General features: G+C 35.0%; 2 protein-coding genes across 2 annotated transcripts in view; both read left to right on the top strand.

Annotated features, from left to right (window-relative positions):
* The first annotated feature begins 1,417 nt into the window (after positions 1-1,417).
* Positions 1,418-24,791, top strand: LOC6042055. The gene is made up of 3 exons (XM_038260774.1): positions 1,418-1,946; positions 2,044-2,198; positions 24,583-24,791. The coding sequence occupies exons 1-3, from the start codon at positions 1,450-1,452 to the stop codon at positions 24,789-24,791; spliced, it is 861 nt and encodes a 286-aa protein (XP_038116702.1). The 5' UTR covers positions 1,418-1,449.
* LOC6042057 (glucose dehydrogenase [FAD, quinone]) overlaps positions 12,282-25,320 on the top strand; it is a 103,295-nt gene continuing 90,256 nt past the window's right edge. The window contains exon 1 of the mRNA XM_038262731.1: positions 12,282-12,914. The gene's annotated coding sequence lies outside the window, so the exon portion shown is untranslated. The remainder of the gene's footprint in view (positions 12,915-25,320) is intronic.

The raw sequence follows: 25,320 nt of genomic DNA, 5'->3' as shown, positions 1-25,320 counted from the left end.
TAAGAAATTGGCTTTTAAAAGTTAAATAAAAAATCAGATTTTTCCCGAGTGCCAAACAACTTTGTCGAAGACACCAAATTGATCAGAAAATTTCTTATCAAAGTACAGATTTACATACATTTACGTTTCCATTTTTTCCAAAATTGCGTGGGGACTTCAATGCAAAAAAAAAACCAATGATGCAAAATGACTTCTTTTCACATAATCAAATCCAAAAAAAAAAATACAAAGAAAAGTTGATTCTAAAATTGATCATATATGAAGTTAGGATCGAGCAGAGTCCACTATTTACATTTCATCTTTGGGCCATTTTAATTTATATTTTTGTTCTTTGTTTTGAAATAACAGTCAAATGAGAATCGAAAAACAAAAAAAATGTACTTACCCTTTTGGGAAGGCTACTCAATGTTATAAAAATTTGTTTTAAAAATCAAGCACTCACACGCACACACACACACACACACACACGCGATAAAAGTTTTGAATGAACCTTTTTGAATACACGCAGCCACGCCCAAACTGATCATTCTTGTTTAACGGTTAGACAATGTTTGAGATGGTTTCTTCTCCTATCACCTCTTTTATTGGTTCTGCATGCGTTCAATGTGTAGTATTTCCATAACGATGACATGCAGTTTAGAGATCACAAACGAGCAGAAATTGTTTTTAAAATTATCATTCCTACTCAAATTGAGTAATTTTCCATAGGGCCTTTCTTCATTCAAAACAATACGAAGTTGATATTCCAGACATAAATAAAACATTTTGTCATCGCTGTTGTTCTATACTGCCCCATGAGAAATTTTGAAACAATATTTAGAGTGCGACAATTTATTTGTTCAACCCTGATTCAAAATACTCTAAAAGTTGTTTCACGAATAAAAGGTAGAAAGGTTATTAAAAAAAAGACCCTTAACTCATTATTCACATGCGTCGCGATAGACCGGCTGCAACGTTGTGTGCGCTTCTTGTTCTGTTGTTTCTTCACAAAACTGTTAATTATTTCTGGGACCCAAATCTCCTATGAGTTGGTGGGGCTGCTAACCTATGGACACTAGGGTGTAATAACACAATCGTTTGTTTGTGCATATCAATTTTTCAGTTTTTTCATTAAAACGCGATCGCTTATGTCAAAATCATCGTCCAAAAATTCGACAACCTGAATGTAGATGGTGCTGGTAACAGTTGACTTCAGAAATTTTAAGAACATTTATTTCTGTTGACACGTCCGTTACACCCTAATGAGCACACGTCAAAAAGAGAGGTTCTATGGAAAATTAGTTAATTTGAGTGATATTGTTAATTCATACAACAATTCTACTTGTTTGAGTTTGATAAAACTGCCGGTCATCATCCATTGATGAATCATATACATTAAATGCACTGAAAGTGATATAAACCCTTTTCAAGGTGAGAATAATTTAAACATTGTCAATCCGTCAACCAGAGATGTTCATCCGGTTCGCCTGGTTCCTGGTCATTATTTTGAGCGTGCAAGTTCAACAATTTTCCACGGTTGATCAAAACCAAACCTGCCTCCACGACATCGAACATGACGTGGAAGAAGCGTTTCATCATCGCCACAAACGCTGGCTCACCATGATCCCGAACGGTGGAGTTTGCAAAATTGTGCTGAGTTCGGTGACACCGGTCCGGTGGGCCCACAAAGTGGTCCGCAGCGTTGCCCTGGCCGTCAACCTGCAGGCCAACTACGCCATTCCGGCGAGGATCATCTGGCCACACGCGGAGAACTTCTTCAAGGAGCGTGTCCTGAGCGAGGATTACGTGGACAATAGCCGGAAGGACCTGTACCGGTTGCTGGAACGAATCTTCCAATCGTGGGGAGGTGATGGCCGGGAGTGTCTGCTGAAAACGATTTGTCAAGTGGCGGAAACCCCGTTGCAGCATAACGGGTTGATTGGGGAAATCCTGGATGTGGTGTTTACGTAAGTGTTGCACGATATTATTTGAATTACAGTCTTGTGGTCAGCAGTGACAGACGAAATAAAAAGATGGATAAATAGAAATGATTTAATTTTCTAGACCACCGGACGACGCCGCACTGGATGAAGACTACAAGATGGCGAAATTAAACGGTGTCAGTGGAGGTGAAGAATGTGCTCGAATATACAGTAAGTGTTCTGTTGAACATGAATTTCTGAACAAAATTTCAAAACTTATTGATATTTCAATTTTTAAATAAATGTTTGAAACAATAAGTTACTTTTAATTTCTTTTGATAAAACAATAAATATTTGAAGCACAACCTATCATCAAATCTAAAAGAACCTTGTTTTTTGTGTAGTTAGTTTTCACATTTTTTGTGATTATGCTTGGTCATTAACGAGCAAAATTTGATGGATTATAAAAAAATCTTCCAAGAAGTTAAACATTAAATAGTTTTGTTAACATTATCATTATAAACAGGATTTTAATTTAAAAATCAATTAGGGCATATTTAAAATCTTTCCAACATTTAATTGTTATTATTCTCTGAGCACTTCTCTGAGATTTCGGTCATTCGATTATTTTGTATTTTTTAATCCGGCTGAAACTTTTTTGGTGCCTTCGGTATGCCCAAAGAAGCCATTTTGCATCATTAGTTTGTCCATATCATTTTCCATACAAATTTGACAGCTGTCCATACAAAAATGATGTATGAAAATTCCAAAATTTGTATTTTTTGAAGGAATTTTTTAATCGATTTGGTGTCTAAGGCAAAGTTGTAGTTATGGATAAGGACTACACTGAAAAAAATAATACATGGTTTAAAAAATTTAGGTGATTTTTTATTTACTTTTTTTTTACTTAAATTTGATTTGCCAAAAAACACTATTTTAATTCTTTTTTTTTATTGATATGTTTTTGAGAACATCAAAAGCCATTTTTCCAGGAATTTCCAGGTTGTGCAAAAAATCTTTGACCGAGTTATGATTTTTTTATCAATACTGATTTTTTCAAAAAATCGAAATATTGGTCGCAACAATTTTTCAACTTCATTTTCCGATGTAAAATCAAATTTGCAATCAAAAAGTACTTCAGTGAAATTTTGATAAAGTGTACCGTTTTCAAGTTAAAGCCATTTTTGGTAACTTTTTTGAAAATAGTCGATGTTTTAATTTTTTTTAAATTAGTGCACATGTTTGCCCACTTTTGACAAAAATATTTTTGAAGGGCTGAGAAAATTCTCTATATTTTGCTGTTATGAACTTTGTTGATACGACCCTATGTTGCTGAGATATTGCCATGCAAAGGTTTTAAACAAGAAAATTGATGTTTTTAAGTCTAAAATATGTTTTTTATAGGGCAATGAGCACTAACAAAGTATCAGCTTGAATTTTTGCTCAAAAGTTGTTTTGAACGCTGGAATTTAACAAATCAGAATTCGCATACATAACCTCAAAGGGCGGACATTTCAATCGACATTCTTCGCTCTGTTCTGCTACTCAACACTAGGTGTCGCATGTCGTTTGGCTCTTGAACGGCAATTGGCATTCATAAGCTAAACGACATGCGACATCTAGTGTTGAGTAGCAAAACAGAGCGAAGAATGTCGATTGAAGTTTCCGCCCTTTGAGGTTATGTATGCGAATTCTGTTTTGTTGAATTCCAGCGTTCAAAACAATTTTAGAGCAAAAATTCGAGCTGATACTTTGTTAACTTTTGATGCTCTGTCATTTTAAACAATATTATTTTTTCAATTTTATTTTTATTTTTTTTATTGCGTTAATTTATAGAGGGCAAGAAGTTTACACTCGTACTACTTGATTTTTTTTCTCAAAAGTAGTTCTAAGAGCTGTAAATTCAATTTTTAGTTTGCATTCCTATGTAACCGAACGAACCAAACAGCGAAAATTTGAAACGTCATTCTTCGATGCTTTGCGCCATCTGTCGCAATTTTTGAGCTTTTAATAGCGAATCTCGCCCAGCTAAATGAAGTCGATAAAGTAGTAAGTTTTGATGAGAAAAGTGGAAAACGTGGTCTAAAAATAGCGGCGCCATCCCCCTATTCACCTTCCCAAAAACCGTCCAACTCCAAACGAAACTTCCTTGGGGACACCGTGGTGATTTGCCCTTGATCCCTTAAACAAGTGGAGCATCAACACTTCCCGTCTTCCAAATCCCTTTTCTTGTCCCTGGTATCCGGTGGAGATGGGAGCGGCCGGCAATGGACGGCTGTCATGGTTTTTAGAAATCTGGTTCAGGTGGAGTTGGTTCTTTTCCCAATTATCAATTTTTCGGCAACCTGGGCTTAGACAATTATCACATCACATGGCTAAATCTAGTCTGCAATCCGTTAAAATCCCCGTCTCCTAGCGAAGACTCCACCAAAAACTCAAAAGCGATGAAAAATGCATACGGGACATTGAGCGAATTAAAATGTTCATTTTCGGGCCTGTCCTCGGTGAAGCAGGCAAACAAATATATAAATGTTTCTTGATCTAATCACAAAAAAATTAAATACTCAAAAAAAGTTTAGCGTTAGACGGTTGGGTTAGGAACAGAAATAAATCTAAATGTCCAAAATTGTCATTGATTGTGAGTCATGAACTATTGTAATGAGTATAAACTATGTTTTCTTTAATCAATTTTTAATGATTTTTTTCGTGATTTTTTTCTAATAAAGATTTTCATGCCCCACCCACGAAGCTCAAGTCTAGTTACCAAGTAATTATCATCGTATTCTTACACCTCTTGTTCTTCTTCCCAAGCAATTATCGCCATGACGAAAGCTCTGCCCCGTCTTACCTTGCACGATTCGATGTTTTGCTTTGATGCAGAGCGCTTTACGTTTTGTTTATTTATTTCACTCTCCGCTGCGTCTCCTCGATCGTCGTCAGTACCATAGAGTGCAATCTACCTCCTCCATTTGCCTTCGTTCTACGGTACACCGTTTGTCTACGAGATTGCTTGGGCCGCCCTGGGTTTGAGCGCAATCAAAACACGCATAAAATGGCTGATAACGTGCGCAGAACTGGCTTGGGCTAGATTCGAGATTTGGTAAAGCCCCACTTGGTGCAACAACTCGTGGCTTGAAATTCCGTTCGACATCACACGAAGGGGTGGTTCCTTTCGGAAGGTTTCACTGTAATTATGTTGGCTGATGAGAAAAAAAACTCTTCATCAGCGCTCGTTTTGAAAAATTTAAAGCAATGAAAAGAGAAAAATAGCCGAAACTGGGTGGAAATAGAACCCTTCCAAACATATGAGAATCCCCCCTATTTATACCACTGAAAAAATCATACCTCAAATGACCACTTTCGAGAGGTATTTCGGCACGAAAGTGTTTGTTTTTGCACGTGGATGACCTTTTGCAGTGCGGCTCCCAAATGCATTAGCAAAATTGTGCAAAAAAACGGTGCTTTATTTTTTCTCACCAGCCGCTGAGCAATCTCCGCTACTAAGGTACGGTGGATTGAATTGGGGGAAAAATCAATGAAGAAATCTGTTTAACTGTTATGCATTAGACCATTATTTCAAGGTTAATGTCCATATTACCTAACCTTTTTCGTAAATTGTCATTTTGTAAAATGATTTAGAGAAGATATAAGAAGGATAAATTTCACTATTCATGTTTCACAATTTGCTTGAAAACTGAAACTTACAAAGTATCCTCAATTTTTTTGTCTTATAATATATATAAAAAACATGAAAACGAATTTTTGAAACTACACAGAAAAAAAAATCATGGTAATATTACATCTGGGAAGGGGTACATCTTTTATGTCAGAAAAAAGGTGTAATTTTACCTCTGAAAATGTATAATTTTACCACTTTTCTGGTGTAATGTCACATTTTCAGTCTTAATTGAGGTAAAATTATATCATAAAAGAGGTAATATTCAACCTTCCAAAATTACAGCTTCCAAATTTACATTATTTTTTTCTGTGTACATAAATTGCACTTTTTTTTCCTTACATAAACAGCATGGAAAAAAACAAAAGTGCTCGGATCGGGCTCAACATTTTTCTGGGGGTTCCCTGCCCGAAATAATTAGACCCGTATTTTTTTGTTTGGCCATTAGGGTGACCTACATCGTGTTAGGGGGGGTCCGAAAAATGGCAATTTTCGTCGATTTTAGCAAAAACCAAGATAAGGTAGGTCGGAACAGCATGAAAACCAAAAGGACAAAAAAAAATGTTTGGATGTTGTAGAATAAACTCCAAAAATAATTAAGAGAACCTAGCGACACCATGTGGTACTTTACAAAGGGTAGTAATTAGCCAGCAATGACCCCCAAACCATCACCACGTGAATGAAACATATAGGGAGAGTGGAGTAAGAATAGTCTCCGGGCTTTCGATTAGCCCTCTATACGTTTGATATTTTTCTGCGCTCAAAATTGATATTTTGAAGGTTCTCGAATAATTTCGCTCAATTATTCTGCTGTTGGTCGGTTTGATCCACACGTAGGTCGGCCAAATTTTGTGTAATTTTGAAGCCAATTTCCACCGACACCAACGTACACTGCACACGCGTACACTTTCACACGCACGCACAAGGTAGTGGCAATGCATACCGGCCTAATTACAACAGAACGGTACCGATTTGGCCAACGAATGGAAGAAGCGATCTTGCACATCTCGGAAGCCTGCTCCGAGCGCTGCATGCCGTAGAGAGCTGAACGCAGAACAAGTGATCTGCTCAATAGTGGTGCTGTTTGTTGGTGAGAACACGGTCACTACAGCCAAACACAACCTCGTCCAAATCCCCCACCATCATCAACACCAAGTCTCGAAGAAGCAAACAATGCAGTCAACATTCTGCACCGCACTGCAGTTCTTGGACCAGCCATGCCGTAGAGTTGGAGAAGAAGATTGTGTTCAACAACGCGGTGTTCAGCGAGAGAAAGAGAAAGAGAGATGTGCGAAACAGACCCCTGGCAGAACGCGATCGCGAAGGTCTTAACGTTCGTCGGCATCGATGCCACGGAGAATAAATGCAAAGCTTATGGGGCAATCACCTAGGTCGACATGGGAAACATGAGTTTGCGGGGTGTTTTTGATAAATTAGAAAATATCGTGTGAGATGAAGAAATTGCGTGCGTATCCGAGTAGAGTTATTGTGTCAACAAATAGAATTTTTTGCTCGTGATTTGGATAGAAAAAAGTCTCATCCTTTTAATCCTGTTTGATTGTTCTTTAGAATGATTCAACTACGGGAGCCACCAAAATATTCTTTTTTATTTTAATCATGAAACATTAATTTAAAATATTGTTGGGTCGTTTTAACATTCACATTAATGTAATGTTAAGTCCAACAATGCAAGAAATTTAGAAGAATGTATGAGAAGAATGTGAATTATACCTTTATCAAGTTTTTTAACGATAAAATTATCGAGGCTCGATAACGATAACGATAGTTCTATCATTGTCGTCGGAACGATAACGATAATCTATCGTTATCGTTATTTCGATAATCAAATCGCCTATAAAGGGCGATAACTCATTTTTAAACTCTTTTTAAAATCGATTAATCCTACCATATTATGTTGAATTTTCAATGCTCTAGGAACATATTTTTTTTTAAATTCAGTAAGTTTTAAAGTAAAATATGTACCCAAAATTGTTCATGAAATATTTTTTCGAAGCTACTCAAATTTTAATGATTTGCAATACGGGTATCAAACAAAGTGTCTTCGATTTGCGTGAAACTTTGTCCTTAGGGGTATTTTTTGTCCCTGATCACGAATCCGAGTTCCGTTTTTTGATATCTCGTGACGGAGGGGCGGTACGACCTCTTCCATTTTTGAACATGCGAAGAAAGAGGTGTTTTCAATAATTTGCAGCCTGAAATGGTGATGAGATAGAAATTTGGTGTCAAAGGGACTTTTATGTAAAATTAGACGCCGGATTTGATGGCTTACTCAGAATTCCGAAAAAACGTATTTTTCATCGAAAAAAAAACACTAAAAAAGTATTAAAAATTCTCCCATTTTCCGTTACTAGACTGTAAAATGTTTTGGAACATGTCATTTTATGGGAAATTTAATGTACTTTTCGAATCTGCACTGACCCAGAAGGGTAATTTTTTCATTTAGAACAAAATTTTTAATTTTAAATTTCGTGTTTTTTCTAACTTTGCAGGGTTATTTTTTAGAGTGTAACAATGTTCTACAAAGTTGTACAGCAGACAATTACAAAAATTTAAATATGTAGACATAAGGGATTTGCTTAAAAACATCACGATTTATCGCGATTTTACGAAAAAAAAGTTTTGAAAAAGTTAATTTTGCGTTTCTCTTTGTTTCGTCGTCCGTGTCTGTCACGGGTGACCATGAACGGCCACGATCAACGACGACCAACATTTTCAATTTTTTTTTTTTTGTAAAATCGCAATAACTCGTGACGTTTGAAAGCAAAATCCCTTATATTTACATATTAATTTTTTTGTAATTGTCTGCTGTACAACTTTGTAGAACATTGTTACACTCTTAAATATACCCCAGCAAAGTTAGAAAAACACGAAATTTTGTTCTAAATAAAAAAAATGACCCTTCTGGGTCCATTAAGATTCGAAAAGTACATTAAATTTCCCATAAAATGACATGTTCAAAATTTTTTTACAGTCGAGTAACGGAAAATGGGAGAATTTTTAAAACTTTTTTGTGTTTTTTTTCGATGAAAAATACGTTTTTTGGGAATTCTGAGTACGCCATCAAATCCGGCATCTAATTTTACATAAAAGTTCCTTTGAAACCAAATTTCTATATCATCACCGTTTCAGTATGCAAATTATTGAAAAACACCTCTTTTTTCGCATGTTCATAAATTGAAGGGGTCGTACCGCTCCTCCGTCATGAGATATCAAAAAAACGGAACTCGGATTCGTGATCAGGGACAAAAGTTACTCCTTAGGACAAAGTTTCACGCAAATCGAAGAGGGGTGATATTTAGTATGCAAACGAAGTGAATTTTGGTACGCTTTTTGCCTTCCTCACCTCACTGAGGCAAGGCTATAAAATCACTCAAAAATTGAACTTTTTAAATAAGCCTCCCAGATATACCTTTACGTATACATATCGACTCAGAATCAAATTCTGAGCAAATGTCTGTGCGTGTGGATGGACGTAGAATTTTTTTTCTCACTCACTTTTCTCGGAACTGGCTCGACCGATTTTGTCCGGATCTATGTTTTTGGATTTGCCTTCAGGTTCTTTAAGTCTTTTTTAAATTTCATCCGGCTTGGTGCAGTACTTTAAAAGATATGTTCGAAAAACTGTTTTGGTTGATACTAAAAAGGGTCATTATTTACATAATTTGAAAGCTCCGGCGGATAGCTGTCGGAACTTTACGCTCAGTGCACGCACACAAACACTGCAGGGCTTTCAAATGGTTCATTAAATTTATCATACCTAGATGGCAGCACTCAGATGTATAGTGTCTTTACTAAGTAAGCGTTAGCCAAAGCTTTCGTAGTGTGTGGTTGCAAGGCTTTTAGGAGGAAGGCAGCAACCACCTTCCGGTGGATTAAGTAACGTTTTATACTTTAATAGAGTTTTTTTAATACTAAAAATTTCACAAATTACCTTATTTTTTCGAAAGAACTAAAATTTTCTTAATAAAGCGAAATTGGGTTTGCTTTTTTCACATTAATTGAGTTATTTTTATTGAAAAATTCAAAAAAAATCACAAAATACCGATTTTTTTAATTTTTTAAATTATGCAATTTGGGTATCAAAAGAAGCGAAATTTTAAACGCTTTTTCACTTAAATAGAATATACAATTGTTTCGAAATATAAAACAATAAGATTAAATCAATCCGCATTTCATGCCAAATCATAGCAAGGGTCTAACCAAAAGTTTTAAATTTACATTTTCTTAAACATTTGCTGCACATTTTAAATTAAAAAAAAAACAGATAGCAGTAGACCATTTCATGCTGGACATTTTAGTTTTTTGAAAATATATATTTTGTCGTTAGTTGTTAGTTGATAAACTGAAAGTTAGCAAAAGTTTTGCAAACATAAACATTTTCGCAACCCATAATCCCTACTCCTAATAAAATGGTAAAATTGATAAAAAAAATGGGTTTTCATACAGAATTTCGAAAATTAAACATATTTATTTTACAATAAAAATGATAAATTTTCAAAAAAATACCAGTGTATTATGAGTAGGGATTATGGGTAGCGAAAATGTTTAAGTTTGCAAAACTTTTGCTTACTTTCAATTTTTCAACTAACATTGAAAATTTATGATTTATAAATTGAACTAATAAATTGGGAAATATATTCTTTCTCATCGCATTTCTATAATCGGTCTATCAGCACTTTTACCTTAAATAACAACATTCATAAAGTGTTTTTGACTGTTTCAAAGTAATGAGAAGCTCGAATGTACGTTAGCAAGTGTTAGCAAAGGATGTTGATTTTTATAGAAAAAGTGTTTTGTAAACTGCAAAAAAGTTCAAAGTAAAAAAAAAAATTTGATTTTTAATACCCCTGACTCAAGGTGAACACTCAAAAAGCAAAAATTGAAAATTTGATTTTTTGAACCTTTTCAAAAAAAAAACTCCAGAAATATAAACAAACAAAGCTAAGAATCTAGACACAAGAAATTTTCATGACTATTTTTTTTTTTACTTTTTGATACTTTTTGCAACAAAGTTTGGTTGATTTTTTATAACTTCTTTGGTTCTAGTCTTGTTCATGTTTTGCATGCGTTCTATTTTTGCTAAATTATGTAGAGTCACAACATAGCTGTTTATCAACTGAACGGGAGTTGTATCGACAACAACATCCTTTAGCTTGCGTTTAGGATAAAACAGAATAGAAAATTGCACCTAGCTTAGAAATTTGAGTTCATTTTTTTGAAATTAATTTGAATGGAAAAATAATCAAATTAGAAATTTGACGTATGGTTTGGAAAATTTCAAAATCTACGGTAAAATGACGTTTTCATTTCGAAAGTAAACAAACAACTGCATAGCAACATACACATTATACCAAGCTTACTAAGAGGCGTATCCTCAAAACTTCATACCTTCTCAAAAACGGTCCAACTCTAATCGAAACTTACTTGGGAATAAAGTGAAGATTTAACCTTATCCCCTTAAAAAAGTAGAGTATCGAAACTTCCCGTCTTCCAAACCGCTTTCTTTGTCCGTGGCGCGCTGAACATGGAGATGGGAGCGGCCGGCAATGTCATGTTGGTGTGAATCTGGTTTAGGTGAAACTCGTTCTTTTCCCAATTATCACGCATCAGGCCAGGGCATCTTGGCCTTAGACAATCATCTCATTACATGGTGAAATCTAGTTTGCAATCCGCTAAAAGCACCGTCCCCAAGCGAAGCTAAATTTCAAAAATTAGGCTTGAAATTTGTTTTTTTTGCCACCTTTAGATTAAAAGACGAGCTTCGAGCTGAGCAGTTCTTCAGGATTTTGCATTTTTTATGTTTTGAATTTTGTGTTTTTTTAATTTGAATGAAACACCGTACATGAAATCCGTACATGGTTCCATGGGGCTCCGGAAGGTTTCCATAAAATGTGCTATAATAATACGAAGAAGAAATAAACTTATCTGTAGATTATGATAGAATCTGTCAAATTGGTTAAGCTTTTTTATAGTTTATTTTCTCTTGTTGTAATGTAAATAATTTCAGGATTTGTATGGGAATGAAGTTCTTTCAGATAAGCCTAAAGGAGAATGGAATGAAAAAGGTTGATATTCAGGACTACAAGACTTTCTTGATTCGAAAATTCAAAGTGAAATTTTAGAGATGACCTCGGATAATCAAATCAAGACTCTAACATATTTGTGGTCAACAGAAAAGTCCAGCAGGATTAAAGTTCATTCACTTCTCCACATCATTCAGTATTTGCATTTCCATAATTTCACTGTCAAGTTCCAATCGCAACCCCTTCCCATATTGATCGCGTATGCATATGCAAATGGGTCACCGTCAAAAGCTTCCAATATCCTTCAACAAACAAAAACAACTTGAAAGTCAACTCGAAAGTGCCCAAACTTTCCTACGCGGGCGCGCGCTCTCGCTGCTCTACTCAGCATAACAATCGCGCACAATTTGCACTAAAACGAGAGAGAGAGCAAGATTCGCGCAAAGCTGAGAGCGAGTAGCGCAAAACCGGAGAGAACTGGCGCACAGAACAAAACGGCATCGAAGGGGCCAACGACGACGCGCGATCGCGGCAACAACAACAACAACTTCGACGTCTGTTTGCGGGAATCCCGCGCTGGGCAAGACAACAACACAAGACGCAAGTGAGCGAAGAGATGATGTGCACAGGGGACGACCGACCGAAGAAGTGCTAAGAAATATAAAACTAACGCGCGGTAATGAGACCCGTCTCAGTCTCTTTGCAAGCCTCACCAAAGCCGGAGGAGGTCGGATCTGACGAGGATCGGATCTTGAACACCGGACAGAACAGGACTCTCTTCCAACCTTCTGCAGTGCTTTCGCGAGGTGATTTTCGCGGATTTCCTTGGGATTTTCCCACTTTTCGTGATCGTGTGTTCTTGAAGTGTACCGAAGATCCGCAAGATCTCGGCGAACGCTGGGCAGCTCATTCTCGTGCTGAACGTTCCGCGGATCGGTCGTGCAATCGTTTGGTACTTGTGCCTCTGGTACAACCTACCCCAAGAAGAACCGTGTCAACGGTAGAGGAGACTGGTCACGCGAGACTGACCCCTTCCGAAGAAGAATCGAATCTGTGCATTCTAAAGTGTTCAACTAGGTGGAACGAACAGCTACAGGACTAGGTAGTGTGTGTGTGTTGTTCAGGGGTGCAGTGACCCTGAACGGAAGATCGTGCGTAAGTGCGGGAGGCTGGTGAAACAAATAGTTGGTGAAAATCAGTGCTAGACAGTATACCCGGAGGGGGTTGATCACGTACGGCGGAGCTGAGATCGGAGATCGGGCGGACGGAGGCACGCAACACGCCATCGAGGAAGTAGGTGAACACTTTCAGTTTCCCATCACGTCACATGCTTTTGGCTTTTTAGAGCGTTTTATTGAAGTGCTAATTAACACCGCGAAAGAGGGGTGATTAATCAAACTGAAATCATCTAGTTTGTTTTTGGTTTGCCCTTTCGCTTTCGTTTTGGGGTGGTAATTATGGACCGGAAAACGGGTGGTAAAAGTACTCCAATATGAATATGTAACGGAGATTAGGTGGGAGATCTTCAAACAATTTGCTTTGAAAACCCTTTTGTAGGGAGAGTGAGATATTTTGAAGAATAATTTTAGAGAAAACTTATGGTGAATTAATGGTTACTAAAAAGTATTGTGAAACATACATTTCTGTATTACACCACTGTTATGATGAAATTAAGATTAAAAAAAAATCATTTTCAAATATTTAATAATATGCAATGAACACATTGACTAAAAAATAGATTCAACACCTTTAAAAACGCACAAAAAAAACAAATTTCAAAAATAAAACACATATCAATGAAGTGATTTATTTGCTCAAGCTTCAGTTTAGTGATGCTAAATGATTTTTAAAATTGAGTTGCTTTCTTATTGCTTACTAACCTTGGTCTGACGTCTACCTGTGATTTTGTTGTTATTTTAAAGCGATATTTTACGTCAGAAAGCAGCCAAATAATTTATCCAGAACAAAACTAACTGGTTTAATCTCATGAATAAATCGATAAGTATTGAATTTACTTTTAAAATCGGCTATTCACTTGAAATACAATTTTTATGTAATCACAACTCAAAACTATTTGAAATATGTTTGCATTTTTTGGGAATACGAAGTAGTTTTTTTTATTAAATATTACGCCCTTGGTAGTTCTAGTGCTCTGTAAATTATCAACTTTCAACTGTAATTTCTCAAACACTTTTAAACAAATTAACCTAATTTTTCCTGAAAAAATCCTCTTAGAGACATACCAATTTAATTTTCTTCCAATTTGGTCATGATAAACAAAACGTAAACAAAATAAATTTTGATCTTGGGGGGAAGAGGTACCTTATTTTCAAATGATATAACACATTTTAATTGTTTATTTTCATTTCATAATATCGCAATTATTGTTGCCCAACAAATAAACAAAATCTATTCCAAGTTGTGAATGCTTCAGAAATTAATATCATCTGAAATAAAGTTTGACATGAAATTTTCAGACGAACTGATAAGTTCAATAAGAACAGAAAATTAAATTTGATAACATAAAATTTTGTGCTTTCATTATTTATTTTGAAGTTTCAAAAATGTACCAAAAAGTTAAGAAAATGTATACTTCCGCTAGAATTTCGGGAATTCCCGGGAAATTTAGAAATTTCCCGGGAAACGGGAAATATTTTTTTTCGGGAAATCCCGGGGATTCCCGGGAATTTTTTTCCCGGGACGGGAAATTGGACGCTCTACATGAGAATTGTTCTTTGTATGAGGACTAATGTAAAATTTGAACAAACAAAAATTCAACAAACTATTAAGAATTTTATCCGTTTTTTCAATTTCTAAAAAAAAATCCAAATCTATCAAAAAATGTGTCTTCGTTATTAAATTTTATCGAAAAAATATATTATAAAGCATTAAATGATACCTAATGTTACAAAATGTTGAACATTATGTCCCAAATTTGTTTGAGGTATGCTTTAACTTAATCAAAAAGAATTTGGAATTGTGTACAAATTGATGTTTAAACCTGAAAAACATTTTTTTTCTTTAATAACTCAGTATTTTCTAGCATTCTTGATTTCAAATAATTCAATCTTTTTAGTATGTCAGCAGCAGTACTTTTAAAATTGCATCATTAAATCAATTATTTAATCAAAAATGCCGACTAACTCATTAACTATGAATATTTATAACATTACTTTGCAAAATTGAATGTTTTCTCCATGATATTTCTTTCAAAATAACAACACTATTTTTTAACTGTATTTTTTTAAACTTTTTCTAGATATTCTTATAATAAATTTTTCTATATTAAATTTTTATTTTTGGTGCATTTTTTATGAGTAATTTTCTGGAAATGGCTTTTTTTATCTTAAGCTTAGGTTTGATAAAAATTTATGGAGTAAAACTTCCATTATTTCAGATGTGTTTATGCATTATCTTGGAGGTTGAAGTTGTTCTGGAAATTGTTGAAGGAGAGTTGGAAATTTTTAATATAAATTCGTTAGATGTTGATACTTTTTGTTCACAAAAAGTATATGTATTTTTATGTTTATGTTTTTATAGGGAGCGGCCGTGGCTGACTGGTCACGGTGTTCGCTTTGTAAGCGAATGGTCCTGGGTTCGATTCCCATCTGCTCCCAACGAGAAAGTATAGGAAATATAAATCTTGAAACTCTGAACATGAACGAAAAATCAAAGTCGCTCGAGTCGGGGTTCAAACCCCCGTCCTTTGGATTGGTAAGCAAAAATGCTAACCACTAGGCCATCGCGACTTGGTGAGCTATGATTGGAATTAGGAATACTGTTACTATCAACTATATACGCGCTGGGTCCTTGTCCATTTGACAAGGGTTCGGAAGTTCTAAATAACGTTTGAATCCGATTGGTCCAAACGTTCTTCAGGGCGGGGCTTGTCGAGAAAGCTGAAGTACATCGCGCTCGGCTAGCCAGCGTAGAAATGGGTCACCGAAGCTCGGCAGAGCTAACACCTTCCAAATGCCTATGCGAGTTATTTGCATGTATAGAATGTAGATCTAAAAATACATGGAAACAACTCAATTTGTAAGAAGCGACCGCGTGGTCCCGTTTGGTTGGTTGCACACACACACACACATGTATTTGTATGTTTATGTTTTTATAAATCCAAAATTTAAAGGAGGTATTAGACTATGACTAACAAACAAACAAACTAGACAAAACACACACGATTTTGACATTTGACAGTTAGTTTGATACTGTTTATGAAAAAGTTTGTTTACAAACAGTTTGTGAGTTTGACAAATGAGTTTACTGTCATACAAAAAGTAGTCCAAACTTTTTCATTGTAAATTTTTACTTGCCCTGTAATTCTTTTTCTTGCTCATGAAACATTTTAGAACCAATATGGTTTTTGGTAAAAATATCAAACTACAAACTACTAAATAACTGGAAGCGAAAAATTAAAATTTTGTTTATTGGATCTTTAAAAACAACTTTGAATTTTAATAATTTTCATACCAGTTAAACTGACAGAAAGTCACAAAATTATCGTAATATGATTAAAATAACTTTTTTATAAAAATAATAAAATATCATTGTCAAAATGTTTATAAGTCCATAGTCCCCCAAAAAGTTTGCCAATCATGTTTGTTGTAGTACAATGTAAACAAAATGTTTGTTTGCGAAGCGTTTTTGACTTGTGTCTGATCAAGTTGGTTGTTTGTTTGTCATAGTGTAATGCCTCCTTGATATAATGTTTTTGTCCCTCACCCTTGATACTTTGGAATAACATTGAAGGGGAAGATTTCAACTTTCAATTAATTTTTTTGGGCTACATTTAAGTGATATACATTTCAATTTAAATAGTATTTAATTTTATCTCTATGTGTTCAAATAGCCACATTAATTCAGATAATTTTGCAACAGTGCACGGAGAAAAAAGAGTTCCCAAAATCGTGAACAAGCGTTCATGAAAATGGGAACCTCGAACAACCCGAGCAGGGGTAAATAACATGGGAATACCAAATTTTGGTATTACTTGGGCAAATAACAGGGACCAAAATGTGCCCTTGGTTGCCCAGTAATAGATGGTAAAATACCATGAAATCATACCAAAAGCTTGTATTTGGAAGGGCACAACAATACCATACCATGTTATTCCAAAGGTAAAATAATACCACAAAATAAAATCATTTCAATACCAAGTTGAGGTCTTCTGGATTTTTGAACATTGCTTGAATACCAAAACTTGGTATTGTCATGGTTTTAATTTTAGGTATTCCCGCGCCCTTGGAAAATCATATTTTGGTATTCCTGAGGTCTTCCACAAAGATGATATTGGTTTGATTTCATGGTTTTTTACCATCTATTACTGGGCAACCAAGAGCACATGTTGGTCGCTGGTATTTGCACAAGTAATACCAAAATTTGCTATTTTCTAACCATTTTTAGTGCAGCAGTTGCAGTTAGTGAAAAAAACGTAAATGATCCTTATGCAACAACCAAATCTACTCACCTGATGATTCCATGTTGTTTTTAGTGATATTCTTCACCACACCGAATGCATTTGTCATTGATGAACGGCTGTACTTGAAGTTCTTGAAGCTTCTGAAAAATAACAAGATTGAAAAATAAGTATTATTAAAATGAAACTGGATTGAAATTCACCAAAATTCAAAAATCTGTTGATTGACTCGTTTTTCAAAGTATTTGGTTATCCCAACTTAGAAAAATTTCAACGTTTTTGAAAAAAATATTAGTGGGTATATCACAAAAAAAATTTAAATCAGCTTTAACATTTTTGGGTTTCAAGTCATTTTAGCGCAAAATTAATTATCTCGTCAAAAATTAAAAAAAAAACCATTGTTTCAGAGAAAATTGATGAAACCTTTCAATACCCAAATAATACCAAAATGTGGCATCCTGACTTAGAAATTTTTCCACAATGTCAAGTCATTTCTGTAGGGGGTATATCAAAAATGTTTAAAATCAAGTTTGAAATTTCCGGTTTTCAATGAAAGCATTCGCTTTGAGACATCATTTTAGCGCAAAATTAATTATTTTGTCAAAATTGGTCAAAATTTTCCATAGTTTCAGAGGAATTTGGTAAAACACTTTAATACCAAAATAATACCAAAATGTGGTGTTCGACCATTGACAAATTCTGCAATTTTGCAATATCAAAACAATACCTTAAATTGGTATGATACCACATTTTGCTCTTGCATAATCCTTAAGACAAATTTTTAAGGGTCCAGGAATACCAAAATTTGGTATTGATACCAGAGAAAGGTATTATTACGCATTTCCCTTGTTATTTACCCATGCTCGGGAAAGTGTTCAAATCCCATGGTACGATTTTGAAAAACGTAGGGGAACTATACCCTTTCTCAGCCTATTTCTATTATCGGCCTATCAGAACTTTGATCATGAATTACATACAGTGTTTTTGACTGTTCCAAAGTAATGAATAGATTAAATAACAGTGAGCAAGCAACTCTCCATTTATGATACAACTGAAAATGTTGATTTAATATTGGAAAACGGCAAAAGTGATGAGAATTGGTCAAACGGCTTAGAGTGATTTAAATGGGTATATTTCCCCTACCATGAAATTTGAAAACTTTGTTCGTGGTTCCTATTTTCATGTACGCTTGTTCAGGATTTTGGGAACTCTTTTTCCTCCGTGTGTGGAACACTTTTTTGAAAAATAATACCATATTTAATTGGTTGAAAGACAAAACGACGTAGTTTATGGATGGCCCAACTTAGACACCTTGATGGTAATGCAACTTTTTTTCAGCGGCTTAAGATAATTTATCTATGTAGTTGGTGCCTTCCTCACTCCATTTCAATGAAAAAAATGAAAAAGATCCGGATGTAATATTCAAATGAAAAATAAACCTTTGAATACCAAGTGCGTGGCAATATCGTTTTTAAATTTCATGGTTTTTGATTCTGGAAATAAAATGGCATTTCGACAGTTGTGGCCAAACTCTGGAGTGGCCCGTGCCCTCAAAAAAGGTTCTACTAGGGGGACTTTTTTTACTGGACATGAAACTAGCCATTTCAACTCAGAGACAAAAAACAGGCAATTTTGTAATAAAATGAATAAAATTTCATAGAATAGAATTCATTGGTCATGCGTAACATAACCACTTGTACCTTTACCCAGTCTCGAGGTTCTAGCAGAATTCTATTAGAGTTGGATATTCTTACAGCATTCTAGCATAAATTTTCCATCGTTCTAGCAGGATTCTAGCACAACCAGCTCTGCTAGAATATTTCGTGACTTTCTTGTTGGGAACATGAACCATAATTATCACCGTACTTATTAATTGATTCATTGATTAATAAATTAAATATAATTTGATTTGATATATTTCGTTCCAAAAAATCCTGAAATGTTGTGTCTCTTCTGACCAGCTTATGATTTTATAAATAAACCATCTCCATAATTATTATGACTACCGATGGAACCGGAACCTCATCCCTAAACTCAAATTCCACCATCCAAAAGAGCGCCCCGGTGCAGATCAGCTGATCGCGATAGCTATTTCTTCTGGCTGCTGCTGTTGTACTCCCAAACCCTGATGTTTTCGAACTTTACCGTGCGCTTTCATTTCACTTTCGGTAGACTTTTAAAAAACCGCTCCTCCTCCGCCTCTTCGCGAATCATCATCCCACGTGAAAAGCCAGAAATTATGCGAACATCTTTAATGCATAGCTGCTGCTGTTTGGCTGGCTCGCTGATGGCATCAGCAAAAGAAGAAACTTTCTTCCGTTTCGTGGGAGTTTCTTTAAAGTTGAGGAGGGTTTTTTTAGCACTAAGGCTGAACACGGGAAGATGAGCGTGAAAAAAATGGTAATTTGCATTTTTGTTCGTCGTAAGGGTATGGTGGGCTTTTTTGAAAGTTATGAAACTTTCTCAAAAATTATTTCAGAAATTTTTTGAAAATATATTTGCCTGCCTTGAATTCCTGCACACATTATTTAAGTCATAACGAATTAATATTAGAAGACTATTTTGAAACACTTTCCCCTACATTGTTCACTAAAAAGCATCTCATCGTGAAACGTTTCGTTTAGGTATTGCTTCCTTTACGAATAACTTATGAAATATAACCACCGATGTCATCCCGTCATTAATTGATATAGGTGTCATAATTCAGTGGGATCCTCGGTTCACTAACCAAGAGCCTCCCCCCTCTCTCTCTCGAGATATCTCCATTACAAGCTCAAAAATGATGGCAACGCCGTGATTGTGTCAACCGAAGATGAGACGGTCAGAAAAAAAAGAAAGAAACACATTAAAAGTGTCATAGAGACGTCTGGAGATTGTTTACAGCCCTGGTCTGCACTAATTAGAGACAAATTGTCTATTGTGAGCAGCAGAAGAGGTGATGCAAATCGGCTGATATGCCAACGCTGGTGCGTAATTAAAAATCAATTAAAGGTGGGGTAAAAGTGTGACTAGATGATCGTCTTGTTTGGAGTCCAGTCAAATGTGTATACAAGGGCAAGGGACAGTTGACTTGTTTGTCAAATGAAAAAGGAAAAGCTGAATAAATGATCAACACAGTTTTTCGTGTTAAAAAATAAGTCAATTATCAGTTTTTCTAGATTCTGATTCGGTTTGTGCTAAAGGTCGTATCGAGGTGCTCCGATTTGGATGAAAATTTAAGCGTTAGTTTTTCTATACATAAGATGAACTCATGCCAAATATGATATCCCTCTACGACAAAAGGAAGTGGGATAAAACAAGCGTTGAAGTTTGAGGTCCAAAAATTATTGAAAATCTTAAAATTGTTCGAATTTTTGTAAATTTTGAGCAATTCCATCTCTCTTAGTTGCATTCGAATGGTATTTTGAAGCACTTTAAAACGTTCCATAAACATCCGAGATCGGTTTGACTTTTCTCATAGCTTTTGCAAATTACTGCTAGAAATACGATTATTTTTAAACCCAATATCTCTTGGCAGCAATCTCAACACCCTCCCTTTTTGCAAAAAAACACCAACACCCCTACTGTCTTCGTTCATAAGTTAAGGAATTTTATGGACTATAAGCCAACGGTATTACGCAAAAAAAATATGGTGTTGTACAACAAAAATTTTAAAAATGTAATTAATTTACTTTTATACATTGTTTTCAGGTTATTGCGTCAAATTCCATTGATATTTAGCGTATTTAATAATGGCCTCTCAATTATTCATGCCAAACATAAACCGAAAAAAAAAATTGCGACGGCCAAACTTGAAACGCCCAATTGCTCTTTTTCGATTCCAAATTTGATTCGGCTTCCAAACAAGATTTTTGAATTTGTTTTACAATATTTTCGTTTCTTTATAAAAAACAATAACTTTGGTACAAGATATTTTGGAAATTCTACTTCTAGTGTTAAAAACTCCAATTAAAAACTGTTTTTAACGTATAGACTTTGTTTTATCCAAATAAATAAAAACCTTAAAGAATAGAGGAATTCAACATAAGAAAAATCAAAAATTCGAAAAATTGCGATAACTACGCTTATTTTAATTCAGTTCCAATTATAAGCCGATTCTGACAGCGGAATTATTTCAAAACTGTGTTTAAATTATTTTATATTATGTGGATTGATGTAAAAATCGTGAAATTGTATTCAAATCGTTGCAATTTTTTAAAATTTTCACTTTTTACATTGTAAATTTGTCTACAAAATATCAAAGGAAATTAAATATTTTTTATTATATTTTTTTTTTTAATTAATCCAATGATATTTAACATTTTAATTTAAGCCGATCTATCTTTATTTAAATAAAGCCTAATGTTTTCTTTTATAATTTTTTATAATTTAACGACATAAACTTAGCAAATATGTCCAACGTCTTTTTGGAGATTTGATCAATCAAACTTGGTTGGGACATTGGCTATAATCGTTTGAGAATCATGCAAACATCAAATAAATATTTTGTTTTGGATTCGGGATTATGGCAGCCATCCATTGTAATTATAGGTACATGATTTTTTTTACAAAAATACGTATCTTTCCTGTATTTTGAAAGTGCAATTTTTTTTATCTAAAAAAACCTCAAAATATTTGTTATTGCAATATGGGTATCAAATGATCGTGACTTTGTCATACATTCCGAATGTTATTTTTTTTTTTTGAAGATACTGAAAATTTTCACAAAACTACGTATTTTTGAAATAAAAACACTCAAAATTTCAGTTTTTTGCATTACAAATGACTGGAATTTTTTCATACCTTTCGAATGTAATAACAACATTTTTTGAAAATACTGAACATTTGCACAAAACTCCGAATTTTAGAAAAGATACTCAAAGCTTTAGTTTTTTTTATAATATGGGTATCAAATGATCCAAACATTTTCATAAATTTGAAATATAATAACAACATTTTTTGAAAATACTTAAAGTTTTCACAAAACTTCACATCTTCGAAAAAAAATACTCAATATTTCAGTATTTCACAATAAGGGTAACTGATGATCGGAATTTTTAAATACATTTTACCAACCTTTTTTGAAAAATTAAAATTTTTTACAAAACTACGTATTTTCGAAAAAAAATACTCATAATTTCAGTTGGATAACAAATGATCGGAATTTTTCAAACATTTCGGATGTAAAAAAATTTGAAACATTGAAATTTTGAGTATTTTTTTAGAAAATGCGTAGTTTTGTGAAAATTTTTAATACAGTGTAATTCTCCGCCAACTCACACAGCAGTTGCCCCGACCCCTCTTCGGTTTGCGTGAAACTTTGTCCTAAGGGGTAACTTTTGTCCCTGATCACGAATCTGAGGTCCTTTTTTCGAACATGCGAAAAAAGAGGTGTTTTTCAATAATTTGCAGCCTGAAACGGTGATGAGATAGAAATTTGGTGTCAAAGGAACTTTTATGTAAAATTAGACGCGAAATTTGATGGCATACTCAGAATTTCAAAAAAACGTATTTTTCATCGAAAAAAAACACTAAAAAAGTTTTAAAAACTCTCCCATTTTCCGTTACTCGACTGTAAAATTTTTTGGAACATGTCATTTTATAGAAAATTTAATGTACTTTCCGAATCTACATTGACCCAGAAGGGTCATTTTTCATTTAGAACAAAATTTTTCATTTTAAAATTTCGTGTTTTTTCTAACTTTGCAGGGTTATTTTTTAGAGTGTTACAATGTTCTACAAAGTTGTAGAGCAGACAATTACAAAAATTTTGATATATAAACAAAAGGGGTTTGCTTATCAACATCACGAGTTATCGCGATTTTACGAAAAAAAAGTTTTGAAAAAGTTGGTCGTCATCGATCATGGCCGTTCATGGTCACCCGCGACAGACACGGACGACGAAACAAAGAGAAACGCAAAAAGTAACTTTTTCAAAAATATCTTTGCATGGCAATATCACAGCAACCAAAGGTCGTATCAACAAAGTTTAAAAAATCAAAATATACAGAAAATTTTCTTAGCTTTCAAAAATATTTATCACAAATTTAAAAAAACTGAATATCTGCGAATATTTTCAAAAAAAAAATGCCTGAAAATGGCTTTAAATTGAAAACGGTGCACTTTATCATAATTTCACTAGAGTACTTTTTGGTTGTAAATTCGATTTTACATCATTAAATTTAGTTCAACAATATTTGCGACCAATATTTCGAAATCAGTATTAATTCAAACATTCATAGATTTTTTGCTCATTCTGGAAATTCTGAAAGTGCTCAACAATAAAAAAAATATTGTTCTGTACTTTCTTATGGTTATCCAGAATTGGGTTTGAAATATAAAAAGTTTGAAGCAAAATATTATAAAATTACCCCTTGTTTTATGCTGAAAAAGTCCATGCCGTCTTCATTTTTCTCATTTTTCAAGACCCATATCTTGCGATTGCATCATAATTGTAGCGCCACCATAATTTCCTCTGCCGCAGCCTAATTAATAAATCATCTGCTTTTCACTCAGCTGCTAAAAATAGCTCCCCCGAAAAGCTTTAAACTTTTCAACTGTTGCATGTCGGGACGGATTAGTTGGGCTGTGTTCTCCGCAGGAAATCCATAACCTGAGGTAACATTTCCCACGGCCGGTAGTTGCGGCGGCGGCGGTTTATGGCATTTTTTTTGTTGCTTCGTTGTGGCAGCATTGTTTTCATTTTTTGATTCGACAATCACAGCAAAGTCACGATGAAAAACGAAAAAAAAAAGAAATAGAAATCAAATCTACACCAACAAATTATGCTGACCATCATCTAATCTGGCGGCCAGTTAAGGCCAGACCTCCGTCCGCCCCCCCTCAAAAGTTGATTATTGTCGAGACGATGGTAATTACGATGTTTGATGCTGAACGATGACGACGGTGACGGGTGATGAATGGGTGGTGGGTGGTGGAATCGATGGGAAGGAAAAAATGAACCTATTTTCCAATGTTCCAACCGTAGTCAGCATCGACAGTTTGAAGTCAGCATCAAAGAAGAAGAAAAGTTTGTTTCTTGGGGAGTCTTCTTGAGCTGAAGTCGTGTAGTGCAAATTTGAAGGCAGTCGGCGCGAAGAGCAATAAAAAATAAAACACTAAAAGTAGCTCGTCCAAAAAGGGGTTGAGTGAAGAAATGATGTGCCTGTGTGCATGTTCAAATGTGGGTAAAATGGTGCTAAATGTTGAGATGTTTTCTGATGGTCTCTTTTTCTGTCTTCTTGCATAATCGAGGATACTTAGAGGTATGCAATTGAAATTAATTTTGGATTATTGAAAGCTTCAACAAAACGAAATTCTTAAATCTAAATCCCAAATAACAATTTCACGACTCGACGATGTATCGTCAAGGTATGATAGATTTGGGCTCCCTGAACATGCACCGATCGATATAGATCGATGCCAATGAATAACATTGAAAATGTTGAAAAATAATTGCTATTGTATCATCTTAAGCAAAAAACGTCTCTCTTTTGTCACCCAAACCAATCGATAAACCCATCAACTCCGCGAACCCAAAACATCAAAAGACCACCCCCACAGAAAACACGCACCTACGTCACAGACCACAACAGCAGCAGTGGTGCGACCTCAGACCTGAACTTTGCGCCCACCATCTGGGGGCCAAGCCATCAGGGGTGGTCGGTCGGGTTGGTTCAACGAGGGCAAACCCGCAGAAGCCAAAAGCCACCGAAATGACGCCAATCTTCATTAAAAGCCACGCAGGCAGAAGTGCCCTCGTGGAGAAGTGAAAAAAAAACAGTGCTCTTTCTAGTGGCGTTTAACCACCAACCGATGCTGCTGACTGATGGACCTTCAATCGACGTTCCGTGCCAATTTTGACCGCGAGGGGAGGCAGCTTACGTAAAAAGCCTCCTAGAGCGAGGTTGCTTTTTTCAACTGTTTTGAGCATTGAACGAGATCTGCTTGTAGACTTAGCTTAAACAGAGATATTTTAAAACAATTCTTTTGATTTAATAACTTTTTAAATTTTTGATAAATCAAACCTGCCTTTTCAGATATATTTTGACCACCAAATTTTCTACTCTGTGTCCACTGTGCAAGTTACGAAGAAGTGCTGCCAGCTTCAACAATCGTCGATTTGCGCGCCACATCACCGGCCGATCCGAAACAATCAATAGCTTTTGGGGTGTGCGAGCGAGTTCTTCGAAAGCTTTTTTTATTTTTCACCCATCAGCACAACACAATAACCGCACAAAAAGGGGGTGATTTTCTGCTCTCAATTTCGGTGCGAATCCTATATAGGGGAGTGGCATCTAC

This window comes from Culex quinquefasciatus, chromosome 3, assembly GCF_015732765.1.
Source record: "Culex quinquefasciatus strain JHB chromosome 3, VPISU_Cqui_1.0_pri_paternal, whole genome shotgun sequence".
NCBI classification, from domain to species: Eukaryota; Metazoa; Arthropoda; class Insecta; order Diptera; family Culicidae; genus Culex; species Culex quinquefasciatus.
The sequence above is the reverse complement of the archived record's forward strand: the minus strand, read 5'-3'. Positions and strand labels throughout refer to the sequence as shown.